General features: G+C 46.0%; 1 protein-coding gene across 1 annotated transcript in view; it reads left to right on the plus strand.

Annotated features, from left to right (window-relative positions):
• TASOR2 (transcription activation suppressor family member 2) overlaps positions 1-22,173 on the plus strand; it is a gene marked incomplete at both ends in the record, with an annotated part of 34,157 nt that overhangs the window by 2,829 nt on the left and 9,155 nt on the right. The window contains 14 exons of the mRNA XM_079533827.1: positions 5,245-5,390; positions 6,661-6,756; positions 8,149-8,221; positions 8,982-9,073; positions 9,833-9,970; positions 10,069-10,193; positions 10,293-10,312; positions 10,413-10,512; positions 11,256-11,356; positions 12,327-12,430; positions 15,521-15,593; positions 15,706-15,780; positions 20,163-20,924; positions 21,089-21,325. Of these exons, the coding sequence (XP_079389953.1) occupies positions 5,245-5,390; positions 6,661-6,756; positions 8,149-8,221; positions 8,982-9,073; positions 9,833-9,970; positions 10,069-10,193; positions 10,293-10,312; positions 10,413-10,512; positions 11,256-11,356; positions 12,327-12,430; positions 15,521-15,593; positions 15,706-15,780; positions 20,163-20,924; positions 21,089-21,325 (2,142 nt within the window). The remainder of the gene's footprint in view (positions 1-5,244; positions 5,391-6,660; positions 6,757-8,148; positions 8,222-8,981; positions 9,074-9,832; positions 9,971-10,068; positions 10,194-10,292; positions 10,313-10,412; positions 10,513-11,255; positions 11,357-12,326; positions 12,431-15,520; positions 15,594-15,705; positions 15,781-20,162; positions 20,925-21,088; positions 21,326-22,173) is intronic.

Here is a 22,173-nt window from a genome sequence, read left to right on the forward strand (position 1 = left end):
CCTCAGTAGAAAAATACATGGATCTGGTGGAGCACACCCAGAGGAGGACAACAAAAATAGTCCAAGGGGTGGAGCACCATCGTGCCAGATTTCAAGCTTCATTGGCACAGATCTTTGAGGAGTTGTGTGGTAATCCAGAATGTTGAACCTGTCTATATTAAAAATAGTTTCTTTTATTTTCTCTTCTGCTGTTATTTGGTGATTTGCTTCATAGCTTAACTGCAGGTGAAGGGAAGGAGCACTGGAACAAATCATAGGATCATTTGAGTTGGAAGGGACCCTTAAAAGCCATTTAGTCCAACTTTCCTGCGATGAACAAGGACTTGTACAGCTGTACCAGACTGAAGCATGGATATTGGTTAAAATCACTTTGAGACAGAAAAGTGAAATAGTTATCATTTTTGGTAAATGCTGTTTTGGCATTGTTTGGCTTTTTTTCTTTCTGATGATAACGATTTGATAGTTCTTGTGGTTATCTAAAATTGGCATGTGTGTGGGTAGATCTGATTGTTTGGCTTCATTTCTGTTTCTGCTGGAAACTGTAAGTGTGTCTTTGTAATTTCCAAAGCCAACGGGTTCACAGAGAATGTGTGGTAGAGCTCTGTCTCTGCGTCAAGGAGAGCAAGAAAATGGAAGAAAGTCAGCGCTGAAAGAAGAGCTTCTATAGTGAGAGCAAAAGGAATGCCATCAAACAAACTGAAGAACAGATTCAACCCTGTTTCAGGCTTTCTCAAGCACAAAAGGACTGATTGGAGGAGTATAGCTACAGCTTTTCAGGCAGGTCTGCCCAACGATCTGCCCAATTTGTCCAGCCACAATCCTTTTTTTTTTCCCTTTTCCCAAATGGAAAGCACATGATGAAACATCATGTAGCAAAGGCCATTACTTTGCCATCATTTGGGTCTTAAGTTGCTGTGCACACTTTTACAGCTCTCCCTCAGCACTGGGTCTGATTGTCTCGTGGCAACTGGTTTTGTAAAGAAAGGGACTTCTTAGTTGTCTGAATGCTAAAGTGGTGATGATGGTGCTGGATTTGGGAAGAGTCAACGCAGACACCTGCAAATGAGTGGCTCCACAAAGTGGCAACCCAACAGAAGAGGAGAGCTGGAGAAAGAGGAGGCTTTGAGGAGAATCTGTGAAGATGAAAGACAGCAACAACTGTGTGATGAATGAAGGAGGGCAAGCCTGCAATAACCACATCTTCAATTATGTGAGCAGCTGAAGGTAACAGGAAGGAGGTTCAAAAATCAAAGAAATTGTACTTGGAAGGTTTCTCCAGAGCAGGATTCCTGCTCTGAGAAGATTGTCACCAACATCAGAATGGGGCAGCTCTGGCTTTGCCCATCCAAGAGTGGGCACTCCCATGTCTCTGTGACCTGTCCGAAGGCCTTGTCACCCTCCAGGGTAAAAAAAAATTCAAGTTCCAGAAAGGTTGTTGGTCCTCTGGGCAGAGTGGTGTCTCTTCTGAGTGGGTGCCCTGCATCATCTTACTCCTCAAAGGTGATAAAAGTAAATATTGCCTACCTGGATAATTGCATTTCCCTGTGTATCTAGAGGGAATTTTAAATACAGCCCAGTGCCTGTTTGGGTTTTTTTCTTTATTTTTTTCCAGCTTATCAGCAACCATTGTGAGTGTTTTAGGTACATCAAACCAGGAACCTGCAAAAGATAGCAGAGCTCTACAGTTGGAAGGCTCTTTGCATGCCAGCCACTCTTCTTCTGAGAATACAACATACAATGCAGAGAGGTGGTTTCTTTCTCTTCTTTCTCCTGAATGCTTGTGCTGCCTGTGAAGGTTTGTGGCTTGAGGACTTCCTGATGAAGAGCTGGTATCTCGGTGTTTAATAGATTCATTTTTTTTCCCCACAAATCTGAGGGGATTGTAGAACCCATTTGTAGCATCCTGTGGGTGCTACCTTTGGAAAATGCTGAACGTTATTGGAACCCCACCTTTCCACCCTAGAAATGTGAGGTTGTAGCTGTCTTTGGGTGTGAGGAATAGGAAGGAAGAAAGCAAGAAAGTGAAAGAAAAAGAAGCAGCAAAGCTGCAAATGTGGCTGATGCAGCAGGAGCCGTGGGAACGGGGCGCTTGTCCGGTGTAGTAGATTGTGTTCTGAGATTGAAAAGCTTTGAAGAGCACACATTACAACACAAGAAAAGCCTGAAAGGCTCAAATAAACCAAATCACTTCCTGCTTCAGTGCCATGCTAACCATCCCACGCTGCCTGGACCTGGTCCTCGTGGGCACGGGACACCTCCTCCATAGCAGGACCACACTGCAGTCTCTGGGGTCTGCTTTGGTTGATCAGTTTGCAAATAGTCTGCCTTAATTTGGGCTTACACTGAATGAGTAAAGAGGCTCCTGTGTAGTGGTGCTGCAACACTGATGAACCAAGGCTCATTATGAAAGTTGGGCTGCACGGGCTGTAGCTAAAAGAAGCTCGCAGGTGAAGAGCTGATCAAGCAGGTAATAATGTGTGTTTTATAATTAGAGCAGGATTTAAAGGGACAGTTCATGTAATTGTCATAATAGTTACCACGTGCTGGAGGTGAGCAGCAAAATCAGAGTGGGAGATGAAAAAAGAAGAGAGCAAGTGGATGTCAGTGGGAGGAGGGTGGTCTTAAGGAGTTTCACCTTGCAGTACGTGGACTTCCCAGTGGTGTGAAGTGGCATGTGATGCCCCAACCCATGCTGGGAGCAAGGCCTGCTGTTACAGCTCACACTAATGGTGGCTCTGCAACCCAAAAATGGAAGAGATGAGATGGGGAAGGGCTGTGCGGAGCAGGATGCACACCCATGGGCGAGCAGTGTGACCGTGTTCAGCCTGCATTGACCACGTGGATTTTGGAGATCTGACAGCATTCAAATACATGCAGCAAACACTACTAAAACATTAAGGTTAAAGAAAAGAGAAAAGAAAACCTTGTTTTCTAGTACAAGCCTGTACTGGTAAGTGGTTCAAAAAGCGTGGGTTTTCCTCCTGGGCTGGCTTTGGAAGTCTCCACGTGGTGAGGCCATCCAGAGGTCATTTGCATGAGCAGAAAGAGGATCCTGCTATTGCAGAGCCTGAGCTGCTTGGCCTCAGCTGGCCCTGCTGACTGACATCCAGCACAGAATCTGGAAGAGGAACAGCAGCGTGGGACTCCTGGGTGCATTATGAACTGCAAAGGTGACTGCTCTCTCGGAGCTGGAAATCACCAGGACTGTGAAATTTTATCGAGAGGACTTTTTTGGGCATGGATAACATCCAGTGTAGGTTCATTTGGGCTCTGTTGGTGTCAAGCCATGCTGGGCTTCTCCATCTATACATCTATCCATCATCTCCATCATCTATCCTTTGTCTATCCAGCCATTCTCCATCCATCCCACTGACCGTCTGTGAGAAATCATCCCCCTCTCCCCTTAAGATGCCAAGGGATGATGGTGGCACATCCAAGCTGCTCGGAGGGAAAGCTAGCACTTTCACTTTTGCTTCTGGTAGGCACTTTCACTTTCCCCTGCTCAGAGCCTGCTCAGTGCCTGCCAACCTCAGCATGAGGGCTGCACTCAATGCAGCCAGGGTTTTGCTGGTCTTTCTGTAAGCGCAGAGCTGAAGGAGCCTCTTTACATCTGAAAGGGGACACGGAGGTCGAGGTGAGCTGTGGGATTCAGTGCCACGCTCTGCCTGTTCCATTTCGCCTGTTTATGTATGACTGAGGCAACTTTTGGGGGGACTTTCATTTTTACGCTGCAGCTGAACTGGAAAGGAACAGAAAGAGCAATTGTTTGAGTTAGAACCTCCCAAACTTGTCAGTGATGTAGAGCTGCAAAGTAGGAGGAGCAGAACATTGCGTGGCTGTGGACATGAGTGTTATTGTGGTGCTCAGGGCAGGAAGCAGAAGGGGACATTGTGTTCTGTTCAAGTTTTTGAGCAGAGCTGGGACATAACTCCCTGATCTGCATCACGTGGAGGAGCCGGGCTGCCCTGACTGCTGCCTTGAAGATGCAAGAAGGTGACAGAGCAAAGCAAAAGGCAAGTGAGGAAAAAGTGAGCAAAGGCTGAGAGAAATAGCAAGATTTATCACATAGGCAGTGTTTCTGTCTTCTTTTTTCCCCTTGAGTTAGGAGGAAATGAAGAAACAGATCAAAATGTACCCTTTAAAAATAGGAGTCAAACCCCAAGGAGATTTCAGGGCAACAGCTGATGCCATCTTATTGCCAAAGCAACAGGGGCCTTTCCGTTGCAGAAGCTAAAATGAGAACTTATCTTCAAAAATGGCTGTGAAGTTCTTCTTAAAGGGGAACCAGCATGCAAAACTTGCTCTTTACATCAGGTTTGGAGTTTCCACGTTTCTTTCTTCATAGGTGATTGCTTTTTATGTTTAAAGTTCATGGGCTTGTAAGAAATAAACCTTTTTGATGCGTCTGTGTTGCAAAATCAGCTTGAGGTTTGAAATCCCGTAGATCATGAATCATCACCAGTGATAAAGCTTTCTAAATGTGCAATAAAGACCAAACCCAGGATTTCCTGTATTTCTGCATGGCTGTTTTATTTAATATTTGGATTTGAACAGCTTCAGGAGCATAAAAACTGCGGTGCTTTCGTTTGTCTACGCGTCTGTATTTGATTTGTTGATTGGGATGTGGATCTCCTGTTGGTGGGAGGCTCTTGGGAAGTGTTTTACTGGAGTTTTTCTTTCCTTGGGAGATTTGTGGAGAGAATGTGGGCTTTGGGAGAGCAGCCAATTGAGGCTCTGAAGTGAGAGAACCATGTTCTTTAAGACCTGAAAGCTTTTAGGGTTAAACTGGTAGCCCTAAGAAGCGGATCTGATCACAGACCAGGAAACCTCAGTAACTTCTTAGCAGAAGAGAAAACTCTGACTTGCTCAGAGATCATAAAGTTAATTTACCATCAGGTTTTGCTTCTGGCAGTTGTGAAAAATTTTACTTTTTTTTTTTTTTTTTTCTGTTGCAAAAGAAGAGTTTGAAGGGTTTGATGGCAAACTGGGAGCTCCTGTTCCTCCTGGCTGAGGGCAGTTAGCTTTCAGACAAAGCGCTGTGTGCCTGGAGGGAAACTGCTAAAAAAGTTCCCTTGGGTGCTGCAGAGCTGATGGATCAGCCCTGTGGAGATGTTGTTAAATGAGCCATGTGCTGATATCTGAGAACGTCCAGAATTAATATTTGGCACCTGCTTTTGGCTTCATTTCTTATGATCATCTTAGAGGTCTTTTCCCAGTGTAATAATCCTACGATTCTTTCACCAGGTTTGTATCCGGAGTTCAGAGAGTCAAGTTCCCTTTTGCAGACAGCGGTTTCGGTGCTGCAGAATTCCTACTTGGACTCTACATCTCAGGATGGTTTTTGGTACAGCCAAGCAATTCTGGTGGAAAATGACGTTTTTCTGAATGAGGTAAGGCTGCTGGGAGAGCAGGGAGTTGCTGGAAGCTCAGAAAAGGGCAGTGTTTCTCACCTGCATGCATTGTAGTGCCCCATTTGCAGCTCGCAACTGGAGAGCTTTTGCTTTCTTCTTCTTCCTTCCCATTCTGATTAGGAACAAAAGGTCAATTCATCCAGCATTGCCAAGTATTCAGCAGGACTCCTGGAGCAGGCCTTCAGGCACAGGCTGAAATGCTGGTTTGATGCTTGGAAGGAGAGCTTTAATGGCTTTGCATATCATGCATAGTTCTGCTGATTCACAGCAAGGCAGATGCCCACAGTGATATTTCTGCCATCATGCCTAAGCAAGCACTAGATTTAACCCCAAGTTTCCCTTTTTCCAGCATTTACGAAACCACTTTTAAATGCCTTCCTATAGTTTTCTTGGCATGGAATAGGCTTTCCCTTCTGAAAGCCTATCCTTGTGGAGCTGGCTGGCCTGCTTGTTGTCATGAATTAAATAGAGCTTGGAGGCCTTAGAATATCCTGAGTTGGAAGGGACTCAAACTCCTAGCTCCATGCAGGACCATCTAGGAAAGTCACTACAGAGCTGGATAAAATACAAGGAGGGGAGGAATTAAGTCATCTGATGGTTTTCTTGTGAGTTCTAAAGTCAAAATAAACCAAAGCACTGATGAGACCATTATTTTCTTATCTTAGAACACCATTACAAATATCTTATCCTTCCACGTCTTCTTTTATTACAGTGCAAAGGCAGCATGGTTGCACTTCTCTGCTGTCAGCACTGGGAACACATGCTGCTTTGTTAGACAAAAGAAATAGAGGTGACATAATCTGGCTGGAGCCAAACGCTCTGAGCTGTAATTGCATGATACATCTGCCCTCAAATCAAACAGTTTTGGCTTCCTTGGTCAGTGGAGAAAGTTTTCTCCAAGCACCCCCTCTTGGTATCTGTTCCATAGCTGAGACGGTTTGTCATCTGATGGCCACAGCTGGTCACTAAATGTGGTGCTTGACAAGCCCACATGTTGCTCAGGGAAAAAGCTCTCCAGTAGCCTGACAAAATGTGGTGAAAGGAGCACAGTGGAATAATGCTGGATATTCCCAGCTATGTGGTTTGGGGCACTTATGGTGGGAGTGGGTACATGAGCTGGACAAGCAGCTGATGTGACCACAGCTGGAGGGAGGTATGTGGGACACGCTGTGCTCACGTTCCCTGCACTGCTCAGTTGTTGGTTCTGATGCAAATGGAGTAGAACAAAGTGTCCTTGTGTCTTCTGCAGCTCAAAGCTTTTGTCCAAGCAAAGGAAGCAGCTGGATACAGCCAAGAGGAGCTTGAGGAGACCTTTGCATTTCTCCTGTTTGACAACGAAGAAGAGGTAACCTCAAATGTTTATTCAGCTTAGGAAGTCGATGCCAAGTGCTGACACGTGTGCTCCTTCCCAGCAAAGCCCAGCAGCTCTGTTAACAGAAGGTCCTGGCTCTTTGTACCCCACTTATGTACTGCTACATAAATGGTGCAAAGCAGATTCTGAAAGTAGCTCCTGGGATGTTCTAGAGATGGATCCTAATTTGGGTCTCTCCAGTTGGCTCCAGTCTGAGGTCTCCCTTGCCCTCTGTAGAGAACTGTAATCTGCCTTTGTTCCAGTGGATTTAGTCAAGTACAGGCAAATAAAACCCTTCACATACAATTAGAAGAGACAGGAAGACTGAAGACAGGATTTAAAAGCTGGTTTTGAGCAAATTCCCTTGGTTTTGCCATCTGCGTAGAGAGAAAGCCTGACCCTTTCTGGGAAATATTTTTCCTGCCTGTTTTCTCAAGAGGATGTGTTTGATTTTTGTGTGAAGAGTTTGCCTGCACAAGGATACTCAGGGAATCTAGGGAGAATTCATTTGTCACACGCTTCAATGGCACCATGGTAAATCCCTGTAATGATAGTTCTGTTCAGAATGAGAGTAGCCTGAATGCAGTTTAGTTTGATTTGGATCAAACTGCATCAAAATGAACCACGTTCAGTCTAAGTTTGGGAGTAAGCATTGTCCCATAGAGAATCCTAGAATCATTATGGTTGGGAAAGACCATTAAGACCATCTAATCTAACCATCACCACATCACCAACCTGCCCTCTGAAGCATGTCCCCAAGTGCCATATGCATGTACAGTTTAAGGTTTGTTTTAATTTCTCACCCACAAAGAGTTCAAATAGACTGTTCCTCTTTGGTCGGCGTGCGTTTGCTCTTCGCATGCTTTGGTGAATCCACTTTGAAAGTGAATGAAATCAGTTCTGTTGAGACACTCCCAAGGAAGTTATTGTGCCCCAGCAGGTGTGAGCGTGGAGTGAAAGGTGTTGTTTGCATTCATGCCGGCCCGTTGCAGTTATCTTTCAACAAATTTCCTGTGCAGATAAGGCTGGACTTTGAAATGCTTGCGTTGGTTCCTGGAGGAGTTGAAATTCTTCCACGCTTTCTAAAGAATTTTCTCTACCCTGCAAATGTAGAAAATCCTTCTGTTTCCATAGAGCAGCAATCCTTGAGAAGTACAACTCATTGTTTAGCACCCAAAGCAACACGTTTTCTTCTTGTTGATTTCAGCTGGTTTAGTCGTGTTCATGCTGCGGGAGTTTTGGGTCTGTAGTGATCTCTAATTGAAGTTCAGCACATAAATGTTTGCCTACTGCTAGCATTCTGCTGGCTGTTGCACTATAGATTTGGTTGCTGTGTCCTTTACCTTTGAAAACAGACAGCAAAACAGGCTGTTTCTTCTTTTGAAGGCAAAAGAGGTGTGTCAGACTGGCCTCCGTGTGAACAGCAGTTCCATTTCCATGCTTGGTGACCCAGCAAAAGGTAAGATTTCCATTTAGCTCACTGCTCTGGGAGCACTGCCTCATTTAAAAGCACAAGCCCAGATAAACCCTCGGTGTTGCCTTTCTATTTACTCAGTGGGAACTGCTTGTTACTTACCAGGTAAATGACACTTGTTTGGATCAAAGAAGCAGCAGGGTCTTCCTTTTACTCCTTCAACAAGATGAGGATGGGATATACTCCAGAACATGTATTATCTCTCCTCTGCAATTCAGATTTTTTCTCCTTTGCTAATAAACACTCATATCCACCCAACATGACTTTTTGGCAAGCCTCCATCTGCTCTAAAAAGTCCACTTGCTGAGTTTTTTTGCCAGCAGTTCTGTTAATAACTAGAGCAGATTGTGTTGTGCCAAAGCCCTTCACAGCCTGTGTCTGTTCCTTGCCCAAAGGCCTGAGGTCTCAAGGCACACAGTGCAGACCACATTATTCAAAGAAATCCTTCTGCCAGGAGCAGAATGTCTCCCAGTGCTTGTCCTGGAAATCTTTGTAGGCCAAGGCACCAAATTTTGGAATTGTCCATAGCAGTAAGTGCCAAACCAAGCAAGACTGGAAGTGGTTATTTACCTGTGCATATATCTTAGTCCTGATTGACTGAGATATGACAGTATGTCTCTTTGTAGAGATTTTGTCACACTCTCCTGGAAGAGACAAGTCCTTGCTTAATCCATTTTCATGCGCTGTCGTGTGTTGCAGGAAAAACAGACCATTCTTGTAATCTTGCATTGCTTTGTCTTTGCAGGGGTGTATATTTCCAAGTATGCAGACTGCCTTCATCCGAGACCTTGGTATCATGGAAAATCAGGCTTTATTGTCATTTGTAAGCTAATCAAGGTAAAATGCAGGGAATAGTTTTTGGAAATCACTGTACAATGCAGGCAGTTTTTAAGGATGCATTGATGCTTGTAAGTGTGACGAGGCAGGGTGTAAAATCAGCTCTGTTGAGAGCTGTTGGGGATTTTTGACCATGGGATGTGTCACATTAGAAAGCAAGGTATCAGACTGCTTTTGGCTGATGGTTTGCAGGGATGCAGAGGACCTTCCAAATTCCCAATAGTGTTTTTTCACTTCTTTCCCTGGACTGTTATGTATTTTTCAAGGGGTTCAAGGCAGAAGCCTTAGGATCAGAGTATGGCCAGGGTTGGAAAGGACCTCAAGGATCACAAATCTCCAACTCCCCTGCCATATGCAGGGCCGCCAAGCTCCCCATTTAATACCAGACCAGGCTGCCCAGGCCCCCATCCAATCTGGCCTTGAACACCTCTTAGGGTGGTTCAGATCATAGCTCCATTCTCTTCTTCCATGGGACTGGGGTATGGCCCCTCTCTCCTTTTCCCTTGAGCTCCTGCAATGACAACACATTACTCCTATTGTCTCTCCTTAGCACTTGTTTGTCTGCCATGACAAGCTCAGAGGAGTCCTCCTATTTGTGAAGATTCAAATGCTTTCAAACCCCTCACAGTAGGGAGAATCTGGCTGCCATTAGCAGTTTTCTTTGGGGAAAAAAGCGATCCGGCATCTTTTAAAACATATTTCTGCAAACACTTATGTGGGTTTTTATATGTCAGTGGCTTGTTTACTTTTTTCACACAGGGAAAGGTCAAGGTGGTATCTGAGAATTACACAACCAGCTACACCTGCCCATCTCCTGGCTATGATTGTCACGTTGCCATGAGCACGAGCATCATGTCATCAAAGAGCAGCCCCTGCCAAGCCTTTGAACAGAACCAGGTATGGGGTTTGGGGCAGCAGGGAAAAGCAGTGCTGGCTGAGGTGCCTTGCTCATTCCTTAACGTTTATTTTCTTCTCTCTCTCCCTTCTCACCCCAGTACTACGTGTATGAAGTGTCCGAGGGCAGCACTGCGGAGCGCCCCAGGCAGATCTGCCCATACATAGTCATTGCCTGCCAGTACAGGGAGCCAAAGGAAATGCCCATCTTGGCTAGAGAGAGCCTGTAAGCAGCTTGCTGTTATTCTGAAGTACTGCATTGCTTTTGTGGGCTGTTTTCCCTTCCTTGTTGCTGAATATTCCTCTTTTTCTCCCTTTTCTCTAGACCTGAACCTAACCACGAAGGTAAGAGCATCTGATTGCTGTTGTTTTATTTTCATAAATGAACCATTCTGTTTGCTCTCCTCTCTTCCTTTCCCTAAGACATTCTCCCTTCTGCCTTTAGGACTGTACTGCCCATGGAGGGGGCAGCTCTCCATCCAGGGCCAGCTCTTGTGCAACATTGCCCTAAGGACCCCATACAGCTCCACGATTCCAGCACAGCTGTAAGTTGCCATTTCCTTTTCTTTCTGCAGAGCATTGCAGCCACTTTTGGTGATGATTTTGGGATCACCTTTGGGTTCTTAGCAGACAGGTTGGTTGACTTCCAGCATCCATGTGGCAGCAAAAGCCAATTTTGTGTCTCCTGCTTTATCCCTTTGTTGATCAGCAACTCCTTGAACCCACACACATATATGTAGAGGGAATTCTCAGTGTCAGGAAGGGGTGTTGGGCAGCCAGCAGTGTCACAGTAGCAGCTGGAGGAGGACACAAGACCAGGCCCTGTACTACAGCTGGAAACAGTTATATTTTGTCAGTGCTTTGCTATGTAGACCATTTGGGGATGTTTATTCTAAAAGAATAATCCCTGTGTGGGACTTGCCCTGTGAGAAATGGGCTTTCTGACAGTGCAGATACAGTCAGCCACTTATGTTTACAGATTGGAAAATAAACCAAGTATTGAGGCAACTAACGTTCAAAAAAAAATGAAATACTAAAAATCTTCAGTAGTCAGAGGTTAACCAGCAGTCAGCAACTTGAAACAGCCAGTAACAGAATCATCAGTGTTTGGAGGAGTTTTCAGGCAAGATCTTCCAACCAGCTAAATGCTAAGCAAGCTGCATCTCCAGCTTCTCCAGAGCTGCTTTCTCTGGTTCTTAGTGATGGGGCCACCTGGGATTTTTGCTGTGGCTAATCCTGAGAGCCCTTTGTGCATGTGTTCTGACCCTCTGCTCCTTTCTCCCCATAGCCCTCACAACCTGGACATTAACCATGTCATGGGTTTGTCTGACTTGAAGAAAAAGCTTCCAGAAGCTGCATTTGGGAAAAGGAATTACATTGAGAATGAAGGTGAGTGTAAAAACCTGCCACTGTGGTGTGATGTCTGTAGTCAAGCACTTTGCTCTGCTTGGCAGAGGGCACAAAAGGAGGTTGGCTGTACCTGCATCTTTATGATTCATGTGCTGTTTGCTTTTTGGGTTGAGGTTTCGATGATCCTGGCAACTCTCAGCTCTTGAGAGTTGAGTTCCTGATTGGCTGATTGGCTGTGACTGCAGCAGGCACACAGTTACTGACACAGATACTGCAGGTTGCACACTGAGAGCTCTGATATGATTTGCAGAATATCCATGTGAATTTTCCTGGTATCTTGCACCAAAATAAAAGTAGGCTGCTGCAGTGCTTCCTCCAGTGAGTGTATCACCTGTGTGAGCCTGATCATGGAACTGATGAGGCTCCTTTGAGGTCTAGCATTCAGCTTACAGTGCAGATCTACACAGGGGGCAGTGCCAGGACATGGGAGGAAGCAGAAGTAGGGGAGGCCACAGCAGTGCTTGATTAAGGTGCCTTGGAGCTACATTCTTACAATTGGTTGATGAAAGAGAGGAAACGCTCATTTGAACTGAAGAATTTTGCTGTGAGATTCATAAAGGAGTGGGGTGAGACTGAGAACTTGCTTTTGTTAAACTCCCCTTGGGATGAGAGTGCAGACAGAATAAGGATGAACTGCAGCAGCACTTTAGAATGAGATCTTTACCTCCAAAAGGCTTCCTGTGTATATTGAAGCACACAGCAGCACCAGTTAAACTGTTTTTGTTAGCTACACAGATAAGACAGGAAACATCTCCTCTGAAGCATGAGCTGAAGAGGAAACTCACTATAACATAACTGTATAGACCAGCTTAGGAAATCTTGATCACAGCATTTGAAGAAAAACAAACCCCCCAAATCAGTATTGCCATCAGTTTCACATCCATCCTCCTGCTATGGGAGCACTGTTTTGTTTTGCTCTTGTATCAAGTTCTCTCTCTTTTATCTACAGTTTGCTTTCAGGGCGTTTACTTCAGTCTGTATGAAGTGGAAATATCCAATAAGGATCAAGATAAAATGGATCAGCTGTTAGAAAATCTAAGGAAAAGGGACTTGGTAAGTATTGTAAAATGTTTGGGGAGGAAAGCTTATATACACCAGCTGACCTCTTCTTTGGCTGTGACTGTGTCAGATGAGATTATTTGATTGAATTGTCTGTGCATTGCAAGTACCATTACTGCAAAGGAATCTTATTGGAAAGCAGAAGCTAACTCCCACACTGCTGGAATGATAATCACAAAACAAAAGACACGAGCTGTCATGTGCCTGCCTTTATCCCCCATGGCAGAAAAAACAGTCCCTGTCCAACTTCAATACAGATACACTGCTTCTTGGGCTCCTGAATATATTGAGGTTCATCTTTGCTTTAACAGACAATTTCCCCTCCATCATTGCTAAGTGAAGTGTTTTCCAGCACACTGAGGTCTTTCTGTTTCCAGTGTGATCTTCACATACACACACAGAATCACACAGAATCACCCGGGTTGGAAGGGACCTCAAGGATCATGTAGTTCCAACACCCCTGCCTAGCAGGGCCACCAAACATACACATTTAGATCAGGTTGCCCAGGACCCCGTCCAACCTGGCCTTGAACACGTCCAAGGACGGGGCATCCACAACCTCCCTGGGCAGCCTGTTCCAGGGCCTAACCACTCTCCTTGTAAAGAATTTCCCCCTAACGTCCAACCTAAATCTTCCCTCCTTCAACTTGGATCCATTTCCCCTAGTCCTGCTATTTTCAGCCCTTTTGAAGAGTTTACTCCCCTCCTGGGTGTAGGTTCCCTTCAGGTATTGATAGGCTGCAATGAGGTCGCCCCGCAGCCTTCTCTTCTCCAGGCTGAACAAGCCCAACTCCCTCAACCTGTCCTCATAGGGGAGGTGCTCCAGCCCCCTGATCATCTTAGTCGCCCTCCTCTGGACCTTTCCAAAATCTCCATGTCTTTCTTGTACTGAGGGCTCCACACCTGGACACAGGACTCCAGATGGGGCCTCACAAGAGCCGAGTAGAGAGGGACAATCACCTCCCTGTCCCTGCTGACCACCCCTCTCCTGATGGAGCCCAGGATCCCATTTGCCTTTCGAGCTGCATCTCCTTTTGACTTCAAGAGTCAAATCCCTGAGGTGCACAGCAGTTACATCTGCTGGACTATGGGGTAGGGTTGGCTTTGCTGCTTCTGGTTGCTTTGTCACTTCTGACACTTCCTGTAGATTCAGGGTTGTAAATTCACAGCTACAAACACACAGCTGGCTGTGCTCCAGTTGTGCAAGTGCTTAAACTCCATAAGATATTGGTAAGAGGCAAATTGTGCCTCTTATTGGTGACAACATGAGAAGAAAAAAGAGGGGATGGAATAGACAACGTTAATGTCCCTTCACATGTTGGGAGCCCTGAACTGTGCAACAGCTATGATTCCTTTATGATCTGATCTTTGGTTGGCCCCAGTTGGATCCTCTGATCCTTGTGGGTCTCTCCAACTTACCATATTCTATGATTCTATCAGAAGAAGTTCTAGTTGTGGCACGGACCCATTTGCACTGAAGTTCATCTGATGTTTATTTATGCTGTTCCTGTTTTCTTCTCATATTTTCACCAACGAGAGAGATTTTAATCTGCATGGAGACCTAAGTGCCTTTCTTACTGAGTTCTATAATGACCATTTGCTCTGATTCATTATGTCTCCAATCACTTAGGGTTAAAAAGTGCATCCTGCCAAACCTCACAGAGCTGAGCTTTAGAGGAGACAGGGAGATGAGATGGTTCAGTTGTGGCCATAAGGTCTTTGGCATTGAAAGCCAACAGGAACTTTTCCCTAAAGCTTCCCCACCTTCACATCCCTGTCAAACTGGATTAAACCACCTCCCATATTTCAGTGAGGAAACGTTCACAGTCCACTCTTGTCTGCTTCTTCCTTCCCAACATACAGTTGAAGGCCGTGGGTGAATCTGCTTTGGCAGCAGCTCCTGGAAGCCCAGGTGAAAAATGCCCTCTGCTTCTTTTCCCTTTCTATGGTTCACGATACCTGGCTTGCAAGTGAAAATGAAAGAGTGGCTGGGAAGAAGTGGGGTTGCCTGAGGACAGCCCTACCCCTGTAGGTGCAGAGTGACCTCCCAGCTTCGTGTCAGGTGGCAGATGAAGTACAAATCACCCCATTGGTGAGAAACAACAGCTGTTTTGTTGAACCAGCCGACGTTTTGGCTTTTTTATCTGTTCTGCTCTGCTGGCTGGAGACGATGGAAGCAAGGAGCTACTGTTCTGAATAGTGAATAATACACTGAAATTGTTCAGCATTTCCAAAGTTGCTCCGTTGTTATGGGGAGGAGTGAGGGTTGGGCATCGTTCCAATCCTCTGTTATGTCTGAGTGCACTGAATGGGATCAGTGAGGTTTCGCAGAGCGTTAGAAACCCTAGAGTTACTCATTTCCTGTAAGTTCCCTTTAAAGATGTGTCTGCACAGAAAAAAAGAGATATCCTAACGGGTGTCCTTGTGGAAGAAAGGGCGGCCCAAACCAAGCTCTGCAATGAGGCATGAGGCAACACCCAGCTACAAGGAAAGCCTTCATAAGCACATGTGTATTTTTCAGACATACAATCATCCGCTTCTGAGACAGTCACAGCAGTCTCCTGGGCTCAGCAGATGTGATTTTGTTTGTTTCTTTGCTTTTTTTTTGCTTTTTTTTTTTTGCTTTTTTTTCATACTGATGCTGCTAACAAGCAAGCTGCTTGGACAGAGCTTCAGCTTTTAGCTGGAGCTGTGGGTTCTGCTGTCTGATGCTCATGTCCAACTTTACTTTCCCTTCTGGGAAAAACCTCCCATTGTGCTGCTGAGAGGCCCAGAAACTTTTGAACCGAAGGGACTAAAACCATTGACCTTGTTTATTAATTGCAATCAGCTTGGCTAAGCATATATCTCATTTTAAGTAACAGATGGAAGGACTTTGAGAAGAATAACAACCTTAAATGGAAGACTTTGGGTTCCAGGTCCCTGTGACTCAAGTGGCATGGCAGTGTTCTCAGCAGGAAACGAGCTGGTGGTGTTGGCACATGTTCACCAGCAATCAGGGCTTGCTGACAATCATGTTGTGAGTTAAAGTACGCTTGGAGGGAAAGGGGGAGATTGCTCTAACTCTGTATTTGTCTGTTACAGGCAATCATCAAATATTTACAAGATCATGGAGTTCTAATCCTCCTGACGTCCTCTGCATTGGCACAAGATGATGGTAATGCATGGAGACAAAGAAACCAATGCTTGGGCTTGAATGTCCTGCCCTGGTTTGGAGACAGAGAATGAACACCCTCAGTCTAACCAAAACCTGTCACTTCATTTCACAGGATTCGACCCCAAGGAGCCTGTCAGCCTCCTGGCCCTGTTTCTGTTCTCCTCATCCCGATCAGTGTGTCTGAGAGGTAGGAGGTTCTCATTGCTGGTTTCAGATGCTGCATTTTGGGTGCAGGATCCTTCCCAGGGGGTCCTCACAGGCACATTCCTCTTGAAGAGCTGATTTCTCTGTTCAGCACCACCTACAGCTTTAGGGTAAAGGGTGTTAAAAGAGGAGAGCTGAATCCCATCTGCTTAGCTATGCTGCTGTCTGAACCAGGTCCCCGCGTTTCAATCCTTCACCACACATCCTTGTCCCTTTACAGCAAGTTGATGTGTGTGAAAAAGAATTGCTTTTCTTTCTCTCAGCCAGTTTTCAGCAGCATCTGCTCTCTACACTGACTTACATGATGGATGGGAGTCTGACTTACATCCATGAAGGTGCTCTGGAGCTCTGCTCAGGGAGTATAACAAAATATGGCATTTGCTGGACCCTGCACAGAGCTAATGTGGTTTGATAAGCAGCAGGAAGAAAGCCTGCCCTGAAAAAGGAGTGTATCATTTTCTGATGATATATCAAGTGAAATGGGTTCTGCTGGGCAGGGGCAATCTCAAGTTCTCTCACTATCTAAGGGCTTTCTACTGCACTACGTGGAAATGCAGATCCCCAAGCAGGATGTTAACAGGGGCCTTTTACTCTGCATAAATCCTGGCTGGCTTTTTGTTGAGTCACTCTAGGGATGAGCCAAGAGACCTTTCATGCCAGCACACACTGCTATTGCAATTTATGTGTGTGTGTGACAACTGGCATTGCCAGGACATTGCTGTCACCCCTGAAGATGAAATCAGCAGAAAAATCACCAGGACCTTCCTGCCCATTTGAGCATGGGCACCAGAAAGTTGTTTAGCCTCCAGCTATCAACTTTTAAGATCTGCCTATGAAACGGGCTTGCAGGTCTGATGAAGGCATGATGGTAACTTGGCAATGAGGAGTGCAGATTTTAAGCATGTTGCTGGTGATTGTGTTAATTGCTGGTTGTTAGTTATGGTTGTTAGTTGCTGGTGACTGTGATTTTAAGCATGTTGCTGGTGACTGTGTTAATTTGGCAACTTTTCTGGCTGTAAGAGAGAGATGCACACACTCGGAGGTGGTAGTTTGGATTTTCAGACCAGGGCAGCTGTAGGGTCAGGAGGTTTTTGCTGCAAAGCTTGAATCACAGAATCACAAGGTTGGAAACGACCTGCAAGATCATCTAGTCCAACCACCCTCCCATTCCCATTAGTACCACAAAGCAAGGGCATCAAGCTGGGTGAGGTGATAGGGGGAAAATGTGGAGATCAGGCTGGAGGAGAGAACTGACCACTCATATTGAACCCCATAAAAGGGAGAAAATACCCTCTGGAGCAAAGGGTTTTCTTTTTTGGCAAGAACTTCATGCTGAGAGAAGGAAGAACGAGGCCTGGAGGTGTTTGTCTTGAAGAAGGTTCTTGTGGAAGGAGGTGGGACTGGACCAGACATACGAAGCATCTTGAAGCAGAGATGGCACAGGATGTTAGTAGGAGGGTTGCTGCAGACGTTTAGGGCTGATGACGGAAGCATGGGCAGCCAGAGAACAGTGAAATGAAAAGGCAGCAGGAGGGAATAATGTTGAGCAAACGCTCCATGTTGTTGTGTGACACGGTCTGAACGCTGATGGCTTCCAGATATTTTCCCTCCGGTGCCAGTAAGGCTCCTGCACGTGCTGTCCCATTTCTTCCTGTGAGCTGCATAATTCCAGCCAGCTGTGCCTGTCCTCTGGGACTGAGATTTTACTTCATGGCTTCTCCTCTCTGTGATGATAACTTACAAGAAGATTTGGGAGACAGAAAATAATGGCAACTGAAAGGGACAGGGACAAAGAGAAAAGGGAGCGAAGCGCACGCACATGTTTAAAATCGCTCAGCTCTAACTTGAAGCATGAATAATGTTTTCCATTTCAAAGCCAGCAGCCTCTGAAGCTGTGTTCTTCCTGTCCAGACAGCTGACAGGAGGAATGTAGGGCAGCATAATACTCACTGTGCAGACGTGCTGCCGTGTTCCCCAGCCAGGCTCATAGGGATGCCTGGGCTTGCTGATAACAAGGAGCAGCATTGCCAGTGCAAGGCAGCACAAGGCCAATAGGTGAAGAAAACCATGCATCTCAGAGAGTGAGAGAAGTTCCTGCCTGCCCCAGGCGTGCCTGGATTTAGTCTTGCTGCGAGGGGAAATGATGGGGAAGGATGCTGGGGCTGTCAGCTTGGCCCTGCAGCCAAAAGAAACATGAGTTGGATTTTAATATGCAGATGGGCCAAGCCTGCAAAGCATCGGACTGGCTGCAGTCTTGCACTGGATGAATCATAGAATCCTTAGAGTTGGAAAGGATCTCTGAAGGCCGTCCAGTCCAACTTCCTGCAATGCACAGGGACACCACAGCTAGATCAGATTGCCCAGGGCCTGATCCAGCCTGGCCTTGGAAGTCTCCAGGGATGGGGCATCCACTACATCTCTGGGCAAGCTATGCCAGTGCCTCACCACCCTCACTGTAAACAATTTTTTCCTTGTATCTAACCCAAATCTACCCTTTTTGAGCTTGAAAGCATTTCCCCTTGTTCTGTCACTGCAGACCTTCCTAAAGAGTCTGTCCCTGCCTTCCATGTGCCTTAGCATAGCTTCCAGGAGGATCTGCTCCATAATATTCCCCAGCACAGAGGTGAGGCTGACTGGTTGGTAGCTCCCAGGGTCATCCTTTTTACCCTTTTTAAAAATGGGTGTGATGTTGCCTTTTTTCCAGTCACCAGGGACTTCTTCACCTGATTGCCACAACTTTCCAAATATCATTTAGAGTGGCTTGATGACCACATCAGCCAATTCCCTCAGGACTCTGGGATGCATCTCATCAGGATCCACAGACCTGTGGATGTTCAGGTTCCTCAGGTGGTCACAAACCTGACTTTCACTCATAGTGAGAGGGACGTTGCTTCCCTCATCCCTTCCTACCAAACCAAATGTTTGAGGGCTGTGTGGAGAGCAGTTCTCAGAGAAGACCAAGGCAAAAAAGTTGTTGAGCACCTCAGCCTTCTCCTTGTCTGTTGTTACCAGCCTGCCTGTATCCTTCACTGTGGGCCCTCCTGGACTTTCCTTTTTTTGTTTGAGGTACCTGTAGAAGCCTTTCTTGTTCTTAGCATCTCTTGCCAAGTTCAGTTCAAGTTGGGCCTTGGATTTTCTGACCCCATCCCTTCACAGCCTCGCAGTTTTTCTTACAGCATTCCCACAATACCTGTCCCTGTTCCCACTGCCTGTGCATTTTCTTCTTGCTCTTCAGTTTGACCAGCAGGTCCCAGTTCAGCCACGCTGGTCTCTTGCCTTCCTTTCCTGACTTGCTACACCTGGGGATGGAAAGCCTCCTTAAAGATGTGACAGCTCTGCTCCTCACCCTTGCCCGTGAGGACTGTTTCCCAGAGAAACACCTGACCACAGGAAGGCTCTCTGTCCCCCCAGTCTCCCTTCAGACCAAGTTTAAAGCCCTCACAATGAGCCCCATTAGCTTTTCCCCAAGGACCCTTTTCCCCCTTTGAGAAAAGCAAACCCCATCTGATGCCCACAAACCCAGTACCACGTAGGCTAAAAATCCAAAATTCTGGCAACAGCTGCAGTCACACTTAAAGCTAAAGTCACTGCTTAAAGCTAAGATCCTTTGGTTTGTTTCTGTGTCCCTATCCACTACAGCAGGCAGAGAAGAATAGATGACCTGTGCGTTTGATTCCTTTAGCCACCATCCTTAGGCCTTGAAGTCCCTTTTGATGGCCCTTGACCCACGTGTAGGTGATCTCTCCCTATATTGGAAAGCAGTAAGGAGTTGTGATCTGGCAGCTGCTCCAGGCTGGATAGTTTCCTAGTGACATCCCTCACCCGAGCCCCATGAAGACAGCAGACTTCTCTATGAAGAGAATTCAATTCCCTTTAGGGAGGAATCATCTACAACCAATATTCACCTCATTCAATGAAGTAGTCTTGGTGTTGGAGGAAGGTTTGGTTTGGTTTTGTTAGCATGTCTAGATTGAGTAGCCTGTTATCACCCGCATCCCAGACCTTACACAGAGGCACCTGGGGGGGTTGAAGCAGGCAAGGAGAGTTTTCATTTCATTATTTTCAGAGGTCTCAGTCCTAAATGTTAAGACTTCCCAAAAATTGCTGGAATAAGGGGACAAGACTGCAGAAGGGAGCTCGTGGATACACCAGGGGTCTTTCATCCTCGGTTTATCCACTTTTGATTCCTGTATGCCATTCTTTTGTACCTTGCAAAAAAAAAAGACAAACAAACCTGATAAGCTTTTTGTGGGTTGGCTCTGGGGATTTGCTCATGCCTTTCATGTTCTCTTATCATGTAATAGTAAAATGATTTGGGGAACGTAATCCTTTATTGATATAAGTAAAATTCTTTTCTTTTTTCAGTTGAAGGACATAATCTAAAATGTGAAAGGAAAGCTAGTGACATCTCTTTGAAAATAGCCTCTGTTTTGCCTGGACTTCGCTATGCCTTGCAGAAAGCCACCAATTCTTCGTGGGGGGACGCGCTCGGTACCAACGTGTGCATCAAACAGCACTTCCAGGAGTATGCAAAGCTTGAAGAAAATACACAGCAAGCCTCCAGCCAAATCACCGAAGCTTCCTGTTCTTCTTGCCTGTCACCAGCCAAGGATGAAGGTATTAAATCCTGCAGAGGACACTCCGAGCAGTCTTTCTCCCAGCTGCAGCATTACTTCTCCAATCCCAGCAGCTACACTCTGGAAATGTCTGCTGCCTTAGGATGCTTGGCTGGTGCTGCTCAGTCTCTTTGCAGCAACTCAGAGACTGACTTCTCTTTAGCTGTACCACCAGACCCAATCCCTCCTGATGTAACAGGTGGAAACCCAAAGGCTGTTCTGGGGCTGGACCAGAGCAAAGGGCTCACAAAAGATGTCAGTGCATCTAGCAAGCTGTGGGTGAAGCAGAACAAGAGGAAATCCAGCGGAACTGCTGTGACAAGCACCAGGAAGAAATGGTCACCCCTCAAGATGCAAATACATCCTGTGGGGGATAGCAGTAGGAAAAGGAAAGCGACCAAGACAGTCAACATCACGTTCTCTTTTCCTAAAAAAACAGGGCTTACAGCCAACTCCAACGAGCCCATGCTTAAATTAGCCCATTTACAGTTTCCTCACAGAAGGAAAAGAGGTAAGTGCTAAATAATTGGGGCTGACTTCCTCCTGCTTCTCCGGGGTATCCAGCTTGGATAGATGGCTTTATTAGGAGCCACGTCTCCTCGTGTTCCTCCCGGGTGCTCAGAGCTGATGGATGTGGAATAAGTCCTTGCATGCCCTCCCTTTTCCTTGTCCCAGGTGCAGAGGTGCTGTCTGCAGAATTTGTGCACAAAACACAGTCTGAACCTGTCCAGAAGAGAACCTCAGCTCCCAGCAGTTCTGGCTCAGAAACAAAGAGACCAAAGATGCTGAAGAATTCGGATGTGAAAAAGGCTTCTGTTACTGAAAGCACTGCAAAGCCAGTGAAGAGTCAGGTGATAAAAAGCGTGGCTAACAGGCCATCAAAACCTCACACCAAAAAGCCAGCAGAAAGCGGTAAGAATGCTGCTCCTTATGGAAATATTTAGCTTAAAAACAGAGCCATCCAACATCACTGTCAGGTCATGACCAGGTAGTGGTAACAGCACATTCAGCAGCTGTCAAAAGGGCCTTTTGATACTTAGGGTCTGGATTAGGGTCAGGTCTGTTACACTGCAAAACCAGAGTGGGGCTGTTAAACCCTTTGCAGACAGACTGCAGTGGATTTAGGAGGCAGCTAGGATAGTCCCAAAGTGCAACGTCTGCAGGTGCTGGCTGGGAGTCTGCTTTTCAACTGAGCACCAGTATTGGACTGCCAAAACAAATGATGGAACAGGAGAGACACTTTCTGCTAATTTGTCATGTTTTCTCACACTCACACTTTGATGTCTTTTCAGATTTGTCTCTGGTCTTTATTTTCCCTCTTCGTGGAGGCTTTCAAGACTGGTTTTACCACTTTGGCTCAGTTTATCCAATTTTCTCAGTCTGTTATTGCCACATGCTGTCAGACTTCCCGATACGTGGCAGTTTTTATTAGCTCTGCTGTCACGTGGAGGTTTCTGGAGCAGTTCTAGCCAGTTCTCTGGCGTGGGCAGTGTGTAGGGTGGGTCCTGCTGTTGAGTTTGGTTCATTCAGAGGAGTCTGCCCACACTGCTGTTTGTAACTCATAAAAGCTGAACACCAGAATCTGCCAAAAATGCAAAATAAGAGTGTTTAGCAGTGACAAACACTCAATTGATGTGTCCCACGGTGCATTTCCCAAGGATATTAAACATAACACACAAAACTCCAGCACAGTTCTTATCTTTGCATCCCATGCCATGGATTTCTGAGAATTACCCACTTCCTGAAGTCAGGATCCAAAC

This window comes from Tetrao urogallus, assembly GCF_951394365.1.
Source record: "Tetrao urogallus genome assembly, chromosome: 1".
In the NCBI taxonomy this organism is placed as follows: Eukaryota; Metazoa; Chordata; class Aves; order Galliformes; family Phasianidae; genus Tetrao; species Tetrao urogallus.